Source organism: Lactuca virosa, chromosome 3 (genome assembly GCF_052849685.1).
Source record: "Lactuca virosa cultivar CGN04683 chromosome 3, Lactuca_virosa_CGN04683_v6, whole genome shotgun sequence".
NCBI classification, from domain to species: domain Eukaryota; kingdom Viridiplantae; phylum Streptophyta; class Magnoliopsida; order Asterales; family Asteraceae; genus Lactuca; species Lactuca virosa.
This window is the reverse complement of record NC_136428.1, coordinates 13239528-13256094: the sequence shown is the minus strand read 5'-3', so window position 1 is coordinate 13256094 and position 16567 is coordinate 13239528. Positions and strand designations below refer to the sequence as shown.

Below are 16567 nucleotides of genomic sequence, written 5' to 3'. Positions count from 1 at the left end.
ATAGAGATTGACGACTACAGATCACAGACTGGCCGGCAGAATATGTGTCGTCGGAGGGAGGTAGCAGCAACATCAAAAGAGGAAAGCCAAGGAGAGGGTCTATCCGAGGAGGAGAGGATAAGACAGAAGGCTCGAAAGAAGGGGTCGTCCGAGGAGGAGGCAGAAGAAGAAGAAGATGAGGCATTTGAAGAAGCCAAGGAAAGAGCTCTTGTTTGGGGTCGACAAGTGTATTATTATTTAGGAGGAGAAATACGAAAGGGAAAAATATTGAACCTAATTAAGGGACCTTCGACGACTATAAGAAAAGGTCGTCGGAGGTGGAGGAGGGCGGCTGCGGGGTGTAGTCAGCAGTAGAGTTTTAACGTAGAGCTTTGATACCGTGTAAGATAATAACTTTCCTTTTCTTTAAAAGACAATTACATAGGATTATATATAGAATATTTAAACTCGAATGGATAAACCCAAAGGGGCTTGGGCCTAAACCCTAATCATTAATATTGTGTTCTCTAAAATATATGATTAGATGTTCTTTGTGTGCTGAAACATAAATTAGATGCAAAAATCAGATTTTTATTGTTATTACTTTGTTGAAATCTGAAATTAGATGAAAAAAAGTGAAATTAGATGCAAAAATATAGATTAGATGTTATTTGTTTGTTGAAATATGAAATTAGATGCATAAATCAGATTTTTGATGCTATTACTTTGCAAAAAGCTGAAATTAGATGTAGAAATATGAAATTAGATGCTATTTGTTTGTTATATGAAATTAGATGCAGAAATCAAAATTCTTGAACTTTCTTTGCTGCATGTTTGAACTGAATATGTTTAAATCAGAATTTTTTGCGTTTTTGAACTGAATATGTTTAAATCGGAATTTTTTGAAGTGTATACGTTGAATTAGAATTTTTATTATTAATTTATCATAGACATGTCCCAAAAGAGGACTAGAATTCTTTGAAATGGTTTGAGTTATATTTTTATTCAAATTATTATTTTGTATTTTCAATGATTGATGTTTAATTTAGATTTTCTATGGCATTTTGTAAGACATTTTATATTTTTTTTATAATGTCATTTAAATATATTTTTTTCAAATATATACATTTTATTCGGTAGAAAACAAAAAACAGAAGGGTAAAATGATCATTTTTCACAATCAGCACAGTCATTCAAATCCGTAATCAAGCAACATATTTTTAAACAAAGGCAGGTACAGTCAGAGCTTCAAACCCAGTGGGGTCGTGATTTAGTCAGATCTGGCTCAATCAACAATTATCAAATAACCCCTTACTCCATCCGTCTCAAAATTATTGTCCACGTTTGACTTTTGAAGTCTTTCCATGTCAACTTTGACCATAAATAACTTTATTTGTGTTATATAATTTTTAATGAAACTTATAACAATGAAAATACATTTAAAGAACAATTTATTTATATATCTTGCATAAAAAATTAGATAACAAAAAGTAAATTATTTAAGATCAAAGTTGAACAAAAGAGACTTAAAAAGTCAAATGTGGACAATAATTTTAGGACGGAGGGAGTATTATTTAGAGGTTAGAAGGCGGTAGAAATTTGTAGAAGATTGTTCTTCATTTGGAGAGACCCACCTCTAAAAAGTTTGTAAAACTATCGTATTTTTATCATTTTTCATTTCGGGTTTCATTTGGTGTTATTGAGTTGGAAATCTTTTTTCATTTCACTGTTACTATCCATGAGCTTAATAATCTAATTTTGAAATTTCAGAGTTTCTTTTTATTTGTATAAAAATATCTTATTGAAATCTTTCTACTTATGTCTATTTCAAAATGTTTATATCACTGTTTTTCAATAAAATATATGGTTTTAATCCCTTATATTATACATAATTTTCATTTACATTTTTTGCTATATTTTAATAAAAAGATAAAGTATTTTCTCAAAATCAAGAATTATTATCGGGTTTTTGAATTGAGCTTGAAACTCATGAGTTTCTTTTTTCTTGAAATCTGAAATTTGGGAACAAAATCTGAAATGTCAATAAAAAATGTCTTCTGTGTTATCCTCAATGACCATTCCAAACTTATTGGTTATTTTTCAAAGAATATATTTTTAGTTATTTTTTAATATTAACTTGAAATATGACCCATTCGTAATATGTTTTCTAATTTTTATCCCTGAATTCAAACATAGGAATCTTGTAAATGTCATAATTTACAGCTTTGTCTTTTGTGTACATGTGATCTTACTAATCTATGATCTATCTAGACCCGGCAGCAAAGCAGCTTTTGACCCTCATCTACTCCAAACCCATGTAAAGTTAATGGGTTTTGATTATATTTTATGATTCGTTTACTCGCTAACGACCTGTACCCGTTAACTCTTTTATTGAAAGGGTCGGGTATAGTTCACTATCGATCTGATCCGTTTATTACCCGTTCCGTCTAAAATTTTAAAATTTATATTTATTTTTTTATAAATTATACATTTATCACCCACACATGTTCTGTACAAGACTCGAGGAGTTCGATCGGTCTACTTCCACTTTCTAATTCATAATGACCGAATTCAAAATGACTCCTAATACAAATAAACATGTGAAACTGTAGAAACGTCGGTGACTATAAAAGATTGGTTACCCTCATGGAAACAAAAAAAAATATTGTTTTAACTCTAGAAGTCACTTAAATTTTTACTTGAAATAATTTTATATATACTTATATGTGCTTATGTTTTTTTTCTGAAGTGATTTGTGAGTGAGTGGATCCGTTGGACTTTGGGTTTTTTGAAGATGCATTTTGATGTCTATATTTTCTTATGCATGTTTACAATAGTAGACATCTGTTATGTTTTGAAAATGTTATTTATTAAGCATAATTGAAGTTTGTTTTGAAATGAATGTCGTATGGTTTTAGCGATTCATGTTATATGTGTTGTAATGCATAATTATAACATAATCGTAATATTGTAAATGGGTCGGGTAAGAGGGTTGAAAATCCGTTGATCTGTTGAATAAGAGTATGAGTTTAATTATTCAAAATCATATGTTATGTATCGGGTTTGGATCAACATTTGAAAATTGCTTAATGAGTTTGGATCAAGACCGATCCGCTCCATTGTCAGATCTAGATCTATCATCGTTTTTGTTTATTATATTCTTATTCCACCTTTGTTTATTGATTTCTTATCCATCCTTGTTCATGCGCTTTTGATTTAATTTACTTTTCAATTACTCTTCATTTTATTTTATTTTTTGAAAGATTTCACGCATCACAGATATGAGATCTTATCATAGCTAGACTTTGACTTCCCAATTCTTCAAACTGTCAAAATTGATCCCAAACGCCACCATGTTTTTCTGGTGAAATCCAAGAGTCATATGGTTCTTATCTCCTTTCGTTGAAGAAAGAAGATCAATAAATCCAAAATGTTAAGTGAAAAATCTATGAATCCATCAACGTCTTCAATCAATTGCAAACCGTTGAAGCTATAGATTCACTTTCTGGTCTCAAAAAACTATTGAAATGTCAACTTGGCAAGGAGATTGATCTATCTGCGACCTATAATAATTAATCGAACTGTAAAAAAAGCAATATATTTGCGATGTTGTGAGTTGTGAGTAGCGAGTGAAATCATAAGGAGGAATAGGGAGGAAGATAGGAAAGCATACTATGATGCAGATGTGTAGGGTTAAAATAGGTATTTTATGGCATGAGGATGTTTTGGATTTAAATTTACATGGGTATTAATAAAACATAGGAATTTATTGGAATTAAATTCCAATCCCAGTAAAATCCAACAAAATGCATTCAACCAAACATCCCCTAAAGAAAATATTCATACATAACTTATTTTTCACTTTGTTTCACACTTTCACACACACATAACACATTACTGAACCAAGATTTATTTTGAGTACATTCAAGAACAAGATATGCCAACCCTACATGGATTCATATCCCTTTTGGATAGAGTTGTAATTGAGGTTATACTTTGCTTGTTGATTCGGATAGAATACCCCAAAATTTTTCTCAAGTTGAGGTTCCTTGTTGTTTTCATCAAACATTGCAAACAAGTACGTCTCTATAGCTCTTCCCGGCCTCTTAGGTGTACCCTGTGACGCGTGTGCAACCATATTCGTGTAATATGTGCGCGCATTCTCAAATGTTGCTCCAAATGCACCGGCTGATGGCCATCCGGTTTCTGATATCACAATTTCCAATGAAGGTCCTCCAGCTTTCTCCAATGCCGAGTACATCACATCTACCATCGCGTCAAAAAGGTTTTGGTATCCATTGCCTCCATCTTGTACTACAGTTCCTGGAGAAGTAAATGTCGCATATGCAAGCGATATGGCACTTGGATTTCCTGAATAACTAAAAGAACAAAACAAGGACTTAGATTGAAAATTTACCATTTAAAAGGGGTATGATTGTAACATATGTATCAAAGTCTAGTCACATTCAATATTGTCAATTTGATTATATAGTTCGCTTTGGATCTTATATTCCAACTAGGCGCATTGTGATTGAGTCAATAATTTGGGTCCCACTAGTTGTAGTACTAATATGTCAAGTGGTTTTAATTTCAGAGAAATAGGATAAAACGATGTAACAAATATAATTTTATAATTACATATTAATACTCTTTCCTTTCGATAATGTAAAAGAATGAAAGCTTAAAAGACATGAAGAGAAATGTACCTAAAGTAAGGGTAGACATTGACAAGCAATGGTGCATTGATGGCAACTAGGAACCCGATGATGGGGTCGATATAAGCCCTAACATCACCCCTAAACGCACCTTGTGATGGAGGGAAATCGACACCAATCATAGTCGTGTCAACCGATGTTGAAACTTTTATTTGGTCCTTGAGCCCATAAAACGAGACAACTTCATGGATATTGGTCAAAGCAGGATGCACTAGTGGGGCCAGTGCAGCATCAGACGGCTTAACCTCATTTCCAACTGCTATGTAACGAAATTTAATACTAGGCCAACTTGCAACGTTTTTCCATACCCAATCAAATGCATTGTCACGACTTGCTGCAACGTATTGGAGATCTGAATTTGGGACTCCTATCATCACTTCAATGTTGGATCCACTCAATGCTTGTAGAACAGCTTGGTTAGGATCGTAGAGTCTCATTCGCCGGATGTTACGTGAGTTGTATAGACTTATAACTTGTGCCGGTGATGGAAGATTGTTTCCAAGTAGACCATAACATACACCGATTTGTGATTCTGCATAATAATTGAATATTTTTATTTCTAGACTACTATTTATATAACGTTAAAGTATATACCACGTACATGACTAGAACTAGAATACAGAAACCATTTATTAAGGTTACAATTTGGAATTAAATGTACCTGTTGTATCTAAAAACGCAACAAAGAGACCCAAAAGCAGAAGTAGAGAAGCCATGGAAGACATTTTTATTTTATTATGTAACGTTTATGAGCATATGCCACTTTATATAATGGCCAAAAACACCAGAAGTTTTTATTAAATATTAAGGCGGCTGATAGCAAGCTCTAAAACAACTAAATTCATACAAACTGAAAATAAAGGTATTCTAGAGTAGAACACGGGAGATGTATTTGCTTATGCACAAGTTGTGATTATGAGCAAGTGGTACTTTATGTAATGGGGAAAAAATATAAATATACATAAATATTGAGGCTGCTAATGTTATAGGAAATATCTAAAGATGGTTTTATCGTATGTTTTGGCCATCTTTAGACACAATTTAAAGTTAATTTTATTTAAATGCATCATTTCTTAAACAACTCTTAAAAACACATACTGCTAGCTGTATCGCAGCCCTTACAAGATTATAATAAAAATAAACTTGGTTATTAGATGTAAATTAACATATATTAACATGGTCGTTTTCTGTAGAAAAATAACAAATTATTCTAATTCTCATAAAGTTTTTCAATAAACAAACCAAAAATATTTATGAATTCCTAATGGAGAATGAAAAATCATTAAATGGTCTGGTCTGAGAAATCATAATTAAGCTTAGAAATTAGGTAAATGGGTGCAAAATAAATGTCATTTTATCATAATCATAATTTGAAACTCTTCGATCTATCTCTTAATTAGTATATCTCAAAAGATTTATTTTTCTAAAGTGCATTGGATTATAATTTAATATTAAAACTATTAAAACCAAGGATCTAAATGGCGTGAGGCGTCAGTTTGGCAGACAAAGTCAAGCCTAAACCATGACGAACCATAACGTTTTTCAAAACGTGACAAATTTATATATATTTAAAAAAATCATATAATTATATAATTATATCAAATATATCAAGTTTTTAGAAGTGTTATATTATCATTATATATATATATATATATATATATATATATATATATATATATATATATATATAGAGAGAGAGAGAGAGAGAGGAGGGTTCAATTGAGAAAAAAAAGGTTGAGAATAGGGGAATCATTCTCAGCCAATCATTTATTTTTGCCACAAAAGCCTCCAATGTACCGGCGGAAATGGGAAAGGAATGCACATGTATTTTCCAACAAAACATGTTTCCTTAAATTATGTTAAACATTACCTTAATATATACAAAAACATAGTTTTTTCGTTTTTTTTAATTTTTAAGAAGCTATTTTTATCGAAAAATGATTTTAAATATACCAAAATTCATGATTTTTTATTCTCTACAAATAGACATCCATATTGATATAGTTTTAAGATAAAATAAAAACAAATTATATTTTCAGCTATCGTTATTCATAAGTGAATAAAAATGAATCAGGTTTTTACTACAGTACATTCGTTATTCACTTATGAATAAAAACTATGATTAATTTTTTTTACAATTTAAGTATCATTCATATATGAATATAGCATATACTAAACATAATATATTCATATTTAAATATTAGACGATGCATTCACTTGTGAATATTACATAGTATATTCACTTGTGAATGTTAGATGGTATATTCACTTATGAATATTATATGATATTTTCATATGTGAATATTATATAGTATTACATGGTATATCACATGAGAATAGTACATAGTATATTCACTTGTGAATATTAGATCGTATATTCACTTATGAATAATAGTTGGTATATTCATATGTGAATATTGCACAGTATATTCATATATGAATATTACAAGGTGTTTTCAGAAATATATATAATTTTTATATGTTATTCACATATGAATAACATACAGACTTGCATATTTGTTTTGTGTTTTAATAATCACATATTGATTTGGTGAGAAAACATATTCATATGTGAATATAACGTGGTAATTTAGTTTATGCATTTCATCAAACAGTTGGAGTGCATACAAGTTAACTTTTTTAAAAATGTGATAAATATGATACTTTGACTATTTAAATCTTACAAAATAGTAGATTGGTAGAGAAATATATGAAAATTTTCAAACAAAAAATGATTTGATCTTTTTCTAACCTTAATTTCGATGTTTTATTTGATGAACGATGTTGAATGAATGATACGAATTGAATTTTTTGTTGATTATTGATGATGTTGTTCTAATGATGCTGGGAGTATAATTAATCGTAGATGTTGAAGATATGCTCGTATTCAAGCAGAATTGAAGGTTGGATTGAAAGAGCAAAAAACGAATGAATTTCAACTGTTATCTAATTCTCTACACTTACGTATTTGTGATTGAAGGCTATTATATCATATTTACAAGTTTGTCACCGTGTCCTTTATGTTTAGAGGCTAATTAAATGAGTGGCTGAGAATGATTCCCCCATTCTCAACCTTTTTTATTTTCTCAATTGAACTCACCTCTCTCTCTCTCTCTCTCTCTCTCTCTCTCTCTCTCTCTCTCTCTCTATATATATATATATATATATATATATATATATATATATATATATATATATATATATATATATATATATATATATATATATATCAAAAAAAAAAGTTGACAAAAACTCAATTGTTTTAGACCCGATCAGACAAAACAAAAAACTCACGCCTACTCGTGACATAACGCGATAAGGCACGTCATGACACGTTATTTGAGCATCACGTTTTAATATACCTGGCTTGGATGTTTTTATAACGGTCACATCACGCAACGTGTCATAGCACGCCTTTTAGAACCATAATTAAAACTCTTCCGTAATTTCAACTAATCAACCACTACTATTTCAAAAGTTTACGATATATAATATTTATAATTAGAGGAAGACCCATCGTGTCGTTGGCATTGCTTTGGATGGGTATGGTATGATTTGTTACGATAGGAATGAAAAGGGAAGCTATAAGAATATATGTGAAATAAGTTGGATGTACAGATTGGAAAAGTTGTACAACTGTTCAACCTACTTGACCAAATTTGGCAATCAACTTTGTATTCACCAGAAACTTAAAAAATACGTTACTCTAATAAACAATTTTTATAAGAAAAAACATCTCTTAAAAATTGTTAATCTAATGTCGAAAAAAAAAGATTAATAAAATGGAGTGGTAACCATTTCCAAATGCTAGTGGTTTGTTTGTGAACATGTAACGTAGATGACGTGACGTATATGTAACAGCATTTTCCTAATGGATGGATGGGTATGGTATAATTTATTTATTTATTTATTTTTCTTATAGAAAGATGCTCCTTATTAAACGTGAAATATTAAAATATTGGAAATTTTATATGTTCAAAGTTTTTTTATTAACAAGTTCTAAATCTTTTGTAACATTTTAAAATTTGAGTAAAATTTAATCATTTATAAACAATTTTTCAATATTTAATAACCATGTCAAAAACGGAGACAGTTTAATTATATAGACGTTGTTTGATTTTCCGAAGCAAAAATTTATAAAGTCCGCGGACCATCTCTGCAACATTCTGCAGCAGAAGAGATGGACAAAACAATTGTAGTCTGTAATAAGAAGTCTCTTTGTTTTTTGACATCTGGCTGGTGTAATAAACTGATTTTACAAACTGAAAATAGAATTTAATACCGAAATTTAAATAATTCTAGTTTTAAAACATCGAAAAAAATACTAAAAACAACATGTTAAAAACAAAAATATAAAATTTCTAAAAAATATAAAAGAAGCTATCATATTTTTTATAGAAAAACTAATTTTAAAGAACATAAAAAAAGAAATTTATAAAAAAATTAAGAACATATTGTAAACAATGTCTAGAAAATCGTAAAACAATCATAAGTGTTAAAAAAAATGCAACTGGAACTGAAAATATTATTAAAAAAACGTTAAAAAAATTAAAAATCAAAGTTTTTTTTAAAAAAATATCAAGTTATAAAAAATTATAGAAAGACTAAACTGCACAAATGGTCCTTGTGGTTAGCTGAAAATTATCACTTTGGTCCAAAAATGTTTAGACAAGCACCAGAGGTCCAAAGTTTTCATTTTGTTGCGAGTTTGGTCCAATTTACTTTAAACTTTTTTGTAATGACGATTTTACCATTGTTTTTTGCTTTTTCTTATTTATTTAAATATTTTTATGATTAAAAAAATTAATAAAAATATACCTCTCTCTCTCTCTCTATCTCTCTCGGAACACAATCCAAAAATCCAAAACACACCATAATTCTAAAGTTCTTCAAAAAAAATACACACATACAAAACAAACAAACTCATAAATCTAAAACATTTATGGAACTAAATAAACAAATTATCCTAAACTCGAATGTGAAGCACCAAAAAAAAGCAGAAAATGAATATGAAATGGTATGTTCTTCAAAATTATTTCTGGAACTAAAAAAACCAGAAAACAAATCTGTAATCGATTTGTATGTGTGGGATAGATCAAGAAACATCACCGATCAAGAAACATCACCCATTTGACAAGATCCACTGGACAACATTTGGTTTCTCGAAATCTGATTGTAAGAAAGATCAGTAACCTGAATAGAAAACCCAATCGGCTTCAACCCACGATTAAAATCGATTTACAGCCAAATCGAGCTCGTCGTAAAGGTGGAAACACTGGAAAAATAGCAATTAGATCTCGGCTACACGAAGAAGTCGAACTCTTCATCACCACCGTTGGAAACCCTAGCTGCATTGCCTGTCTAAACCATAGCGCCGCCATCAGATGAGAATTGTCTTCATGAAACCCTAGCCGCCTTGAACATCTCAGATCTGTGAGGGAGTAGCAGATGAAGAAGAAGGTAGATGAAGAAGCACAGTTTGTCGGTGGATTTGAATCAGATGCACGAGGGAATTGAATCAAATGTCGCTATGAACATCTCCAACTGGATGAACGAAGGTGATGGTGGCGGAATGGGGGGACGTTGAAGTTGAATCGGATGCAAGGGGGATGAGAGGAACATATTTATGTGTTGAGGCCAAATTTCTTTTGATTTTCATACCCATACACTAAAACCAAAGACGATTAATGGTGTTAAGGTTTTAGATGTGAGAGGCAGACAACAACTTGAGAGAGAGAGATTTTATTTTGTTGTTTTTTTAATCTAAGAATCAGGAGGGAGAGAGAGAGAGAGAGATAGACTTTTATGTTTATTTATTATTTTTTTTAATCTGAAAATAAGGAGAGAGAGATTTATTTTTATTTTCTTGCTTTTTTTTAATCTGAAAGTCAGAAAAACAAATAAGAAAAAAAAAGAAAATCATATCAACAGGGGCAAATCTGTCATTTTGAAAAAAATCAAAACAAATAGGACCAAAGACGCAACAAAATGAAAGTTTTGGACCACTGGTGCTAGTCCAAAACTTTTTGGACCAAAGTGACAATTTTCGACAAACCACAGGGACCATTTGTGCAGTTTAGTCTTATAGAAACTATAAAAGAAATCGTACCAAATCCGTAAATCAAAGTTCAAAAAAAAAAATCAAAGTTAAAAAAAAATCAAATTATACCAAATTTCTAAAAAAAATCACTTATCAAAAATGAAAGCCGGAGAGGTTTGAAGAATCAAGTCAAATGTTGTTTGGAGCAGAACAGGCGCATGAGTTTTGTAATTCGAATTCTTCCGAGAAACCATGTGGGCATTGAGGGGGGCAAAGTGGTCAGTTGCGCACGGTCCAAATTTGTGTAGGGACCCAATTTATTATTATTATTATTATTATTATTATTAATATATATATATATATATATATATAACTTATAATAACGATAAGAGTAAATTACACGAATGGTCCCTATGCTTTGGGGTAATTTGCGCACTTGGTCTCTAATTTATTTTTTTAACTCGGAAGGTCTTTATTGTTTGTTTTTGTTACGCGCTTAGTCCCTACTGTTTGTGTTGCACATTTGGTCAATGTCTTACCTAAAAATACTATTATTTAAATAGGAAAAAATGGTGGGGTATGTAAGGTAAGGTGAAGGGGTGAAGTTGAGGGTGTGTTTATTTAAATAAATTAAAAAATCAAGGACAAAATAGTCTTTTTAGGTAAGGCAGGGACCAAGCACGTAACAAAAACAAACAGTAAGGACCTTCCGAGTTAAAAAAATAAGTTAGGAACCAAACGCGCAAATTACCCTAAACCATAGGGACCATTCGTATAATTTACTCTAACGATAATGACTCTTTTTTCTGACTCATCCCGGACATTTGAGGATGTTTAAATCCTAACGACCGTCCCTACGAAAAACAAATTGTTGCAAGATGACAAGTGTTCCGCTTGTGTTGTTCCGCGCAGCAAAAACTTGTTTAAAGAGTTTTTTTTTAAACAAACAACCTCTATTATATCTGTCTTCGATGTTAATATAGTTAATTGGTGTTGGAAGGGAAGCCTTGGTGTTGCGGTGCACCGGTTGATGTTTTGTTGCGTGACTTTGAGGTTGTGACTTCAAGTCTAGTTTTCATTTTTTTAAGGTGCTGTGCCAATTTGGGTGATAACTATCAACTTTCTATTTTGATACAAAGCTAGATAGTTATGGAGCTTGCAATTTTTATATTTTTTTTTGTAGGTTCAATTACACCGAATTCATTCCTTTATTTCAAATAAAATTTTCATTTTATTGATCTTTTGATGTGTCGCATACAAAACAACCGACGTTTTCCGGCAATTGGCAAAATCGTCAAAATTGGGAAAACAATATATTATTTGAAAAAAAATAATAATAACAATAGCATAAAAAAATATAAAATAATATTTTTGGTGTTATTTCACTTTTAGTTGTACAGTTTCAAAACAAAGCAACTTGCCTAACAAAATATATGGATAAAAGTGCCACGGTTAATCTGATCAACTCATACTCTTGATAATAATTATGAGAGAAATTAAATATCCTCCTATATTTTATTCCTACTGTCCTCCTACCCACATTAAATGGTGACAAGTGGACAAAAATATTATCAATTTCATTAAATATGTCATTAAATGTGACACATGTCAACATTTGATATGATAGGAGGATAAATAGGAATAAAATATAGGAGGATATTTAATTTCTCTAATTATAATATTTTTGTTCCTATGAAACACATTATGAAACACATGATGATCTATTTTGTATTTTATGTTTAAAGACAAAAAGCTGATAACGGCATATTCGCATTTTGTTTATCGTTTTGGATTGATGGCTATCGCTAAAGTTAAATAGAAGTCAAATATTTGGCAAATGGCACCAACTCAAAATATGGATCCATAGAATGGAGGAAAATTGGATTTCTGTCCACCTTCTTCCTGACGTGTATCAAGAAATGACATCGATTAAACTTTGGCAAGCAAACAAATATATTTTTCGATTGTTAACGAATTATTGTATTTAGTTATTTTTAACTAATATATTTTATAAATAGAGAAATGTATAGTAAAGTCATAGGTTGCGTTTAGTTATGGAAAAACAATTTTCATTTTTTGTTTTTCGTATTCCCTTTTCAGTTTGCGTTTTTCGTTTTTAGTTTTCATTGGAAAATTTAGAAAACGCGTTTAGTTAAAACTTATTTATTTTTCATTTTCAGTTTTAGAAAATTAGAAAACGCGTTTGATGTGTATATTTCTATCTGTTTTCATTTTTAGAAAACAGTAACGGTGGTAGGCTGGGGTGGTGGCAGTGATGGTGTCGATGATGGCGACGGTGGTTGTGGTGGTGGTGGTGATGACATGCGGTGGTGGAAGCGACGACAATTGTGGCAGAGGTGGTGATGACGGCGGCGGTGGTGGTGATGCTGGTGATGGGGTAGTGGTGGTGGTAGGTCAGTGATTGTGGTAGTGGTGTTGGGTGGGTAGGTGTGTGTATGTGTGTGTGTGTGTGTTTTTGGGTGTGTGTGTGTGTTTACGAGGGTGCGGTGGGTGTGGTTGTGTGTGGGTGTAGGTGTGGGTGTGGGTGTATGTGTGTGGGGGTTTAGGTGGGGGTTGGGGTATGTGTGTGTGTGTGTGTGTGTGTGGTTTTGTGGGGGTATGGGTGTAGGTGGGGGTTGGGGTTGGGGTGGGTGTCTATTTGTGGATGTGGGTGTGTGTTTCTGGTTGTGTGTATGTGTGTGTGTGTGTGTGGGTGGGTGGGAGTGCAGGTGGAGGTTGGGGTAGGTATGCGTTTGTGTGGGGTGTGTGTGTGTGTATGTGTGTTTGTGTGTGTGTGTGTGTATGTTTATGTGTGTGTGTTTGTGGGTATGGGCTTGGGAGTGGATGAGTGTGGGTAGGTAGGGGTGTAGTGGGTTGGGGGTGTTAAGGTGGGAGTGAGTGTGTGTTTATATTTTAAAAAAAATTTAGAATTAGAAAAATATGGAAAACAATGATTATCGGTTTTTCAAAAATTTATAACTTTTTTGTAATTTTAGAAAAGGGAAAATTTTCATTTCCCGTGAAAAATTTAGAAAAATAGACGAACTAAACGCGTTTTCAAAATTCTCATTTTTCTTGGAAAATTTTTCCGGAAAACGGCCCATTTTTCTGCAACTAAACGCACCCGTAATATTTTGAGAAAAAGTTTTAAAAAGTCACGAATTTTTTTTTTAATAAAAAAACACTGAAAACCGAGAAATTTATTCAGTTTAATCCATTTTTACCTATTCAGCCCGTCTGTAACACCCATAAAAAATCATGTCAAATTTAAACTTTTCAAAACATATAAAAACCAATAGTCATTACAAATTCGTTTTCAAAATAGTCTATATCAGAGTCTCCCAGAAACAGAGTCATAAAAGTGAGGAGCGGTACGATCACGCATTTGCCTTGCCACGGTCCCCTGATGTACCTGAAACAATAAACTGAAACTGTAAGCCTGAGAGCTTACCGAGTTCCCCCAAAATACCCATACACACAATAATATACATATAATTGTAAACAGCATACTATGGGTCCAATCAACCTTCGGGCTGGAATACCCTAGGCCCTCAACCTTCCGGTTGGAATGCCAATCATACTATGGGTCCAATCATCCTCGGGATGGAATACCCCAGACCCACAACCAACAGGTTGGAATTCCCACATACTATGAGTCCAATCATCATCGGGATGGAATACTCACGACCCACAACCAACAGGTTGGAATGCCCAGGTCTATTGGCTTTCGCACAAAGCAGACAAGCCTTAACCACCAAACAAACATGTGCACATATAACAGATAATCACATATATAACAGTTTATAGACAAACAAACTGATCTAACAGATCATAACAGCATAAGACATAATACCATCCTATCTACCAGGATACCGATCCAACAGATCATACCACATACCACATAATACTATCTTATCTACCAGGATACTAATCTAAAAGATCATACTAGCATAACATATCTAGATAACAATCAAAAGGGTCGGCCTTGGTGCCTTAGACCCTTGAGTATAGTGAGGATAACTCACCTCGTAACTGTCGACTCGAAAGATAAGCTCAAACTCTCGGATCACCGCCACAAACTTCACCACCTATATTCATCATAGAACCATACTCGTAAATTTCCAACTTCCCAATATGCCCCAGAAGTCAAATAGTCAACCCTTGGTCAAAGCCAAAGTCAACGATCGAGGTCAACAATCCATGTTGACCCGACTCGTCGAGTGCAGTCACCGACTCGTCGAGTCCTTCCAGAACTCGAGTAGTCGTGAAAACCCCCCACTGACTCGTCGAGCGCAACTCGCCGAGTCCAAGCCTGTCCAAATGTCGGGAAAAACCCAAGTTGACTCGCCGAGTCACTCTACCGACTCGTTGCGCCCACGACAATCTTCATCGGACTCGCCGAGTTGACCATGCAACTCGCCGAGTCCCTTCAGTCCAAATCCATACAGATGCTTATTAAGCCATCTTAAGGTTCCATATTGCAGATCCAGCTTTCCAAGGCATGTTTATCACATAAAGTTGCAAACTTTACGTGCATGCAAGGCTCTAAGGTCTTATAATGACAAAACCAAGCTTCAAATGGAGTTTTACACTTGAGGAGAGGTTCACACTTGATAAAGCTGAAAACTTTATGGACTTAGAGACCCAAGAGAGATCAGATCTGAAGTTGCAACTTCAGATCCTAGCTCATACACAAGAAAAGCTTCCTAATATGCTAGAAAAGCCCTAAACTTCACCCCAAATGAGATCTAAAAGGAAATGAGGTCAAGGTAGCGGCTTGATACCTTCCAAAAGATGCTAACTGAGGTAGATTTCTGATTCCCACACGTTCCTTGCTTCTAGACACTTGTTCTCCAAGCTCTTCTCACCAAGAATCCTCTTCCAAAGCTTAAAACACACAAATGGAGCACACACACATATTAGGGTTTGCTGAGCTCTCAAGGGACAGTAAGGAGGCCAAAGGAGGCTAAGGATCCCTTAAATAGGGTGCAAAACCCTGGAAATTAGGGTTTCATCCTCCACCTCCTACTCTTCGAGTCCCTTCTTGGACTCGGCGAGTGGGCTCTTAAACACGTGGACCAACCCGCTGTTACTCGACGAGTCAGGGTATGACATCCCCATTTTCACGGCCAGAAAAGACCGATTTTGTTTATGCTTGTTTGAAAATCAGAGTAACATTTTAAATAAAAGTGTTGCGGAATTTGTCCCAAAACAAAATATTATAAAGATTTATCAAATGCATTCCCAAAGAAATGTATTTCATTAAAAGACTCGGGATGTCATGTTCGATACAGATCAAAAGCATAAACAGTACAACATAAGCCTTACTACATTATTTCGTATTTACGGGCCTATAATCCCTTATCTCTCATCCAAACATCTATGCTCATGCGCCACTTCCTGTAATACAAGAAACTGAGTGGGTCAGGCTTGGGAGCCTGGTGAGCACATAGGGTTTTCAACCCACAATAAATAAATTTATTATTTTCATCAACCAAACAACCCGATTACCCCTTCCCGTTATCCTCACTTTACGTCCCTAAAACATCTAACACAAGGGATCTAGTCTAAGGACTTTCATCGGGGTGACAACACATGCTTCGGGGGTTCCTCAGCAATTCATGTCAAATAAGGCAACCATGTGGGGGATGGAGTACTGCTGGTGAGCACACAGTTCAAATAAACACCTACAGGTTGCGAGCCTGCTAGCATTCCACTGGGCTGTCTAGAATAGTCTGTGGTCGTCATCTATACTCTGCTAGATGAATGGATCATCAATAACATCTATAACGAGGCCTCTCATTATTTTATTTTGTAACACAGTAACTATTAT

The 16567-nt window shown here is 33.3% G+C and overlaps 1 protein-coding gene across 1 annotated transcript; it reads right to left on the bottom strand.

The window, feature by feature from the left end:
* Positions 1-3790: 3790 nt before the first annotated feature.
* Positions 3791-5510, bottom strand: LOC145165237 (Glycosyl hydrolase superfamily protein). The gene is made up of 3 exons (XM_079083941.1): positions 5356-5510; positions 4686-5226; positions 3791-4358 (listed from the first exon to the last, which is right to left on the bottom strand). The coding sequence occupies exons 1-3, from the start codon at positions 5417-5419 to the stop codon at positions 3926-3928; spliced, it is 1038 nt and encodes a 345-aa protein (XP_078940067.1). The 5' UTR covers positions 5420-5510; the 3' UTR covers positions 3791-3925.
* Between the last annotated feature and the right edge of the window lie 11057 nt (positions 5511-16567).

Bases quoted from the DNA above. Each gene is read 5' to 3' on its own strand.
- LOC145165237 (XM_079083941.1), bottom strand. From the start codon at position 5,419: ATGTCTTCCATGGCTTCTCTACTTCTGCTTTTGGGTCTCTTTGTTGCG. The intron at 5,227-5,355 runs GTACATTTAATT...ATTATTATGCAG, and splicing joins TGCGTTTTTAGATACAACAG to AATCACAAATCGGTGTATGT. The intron at 4,359-4,685 runs GTACATTTCTCT...TTGTTCTTTTAG, and splicing joins AATGTCTACCCTTACTTTAG to TTATTCAGGAAATCCAAGTG.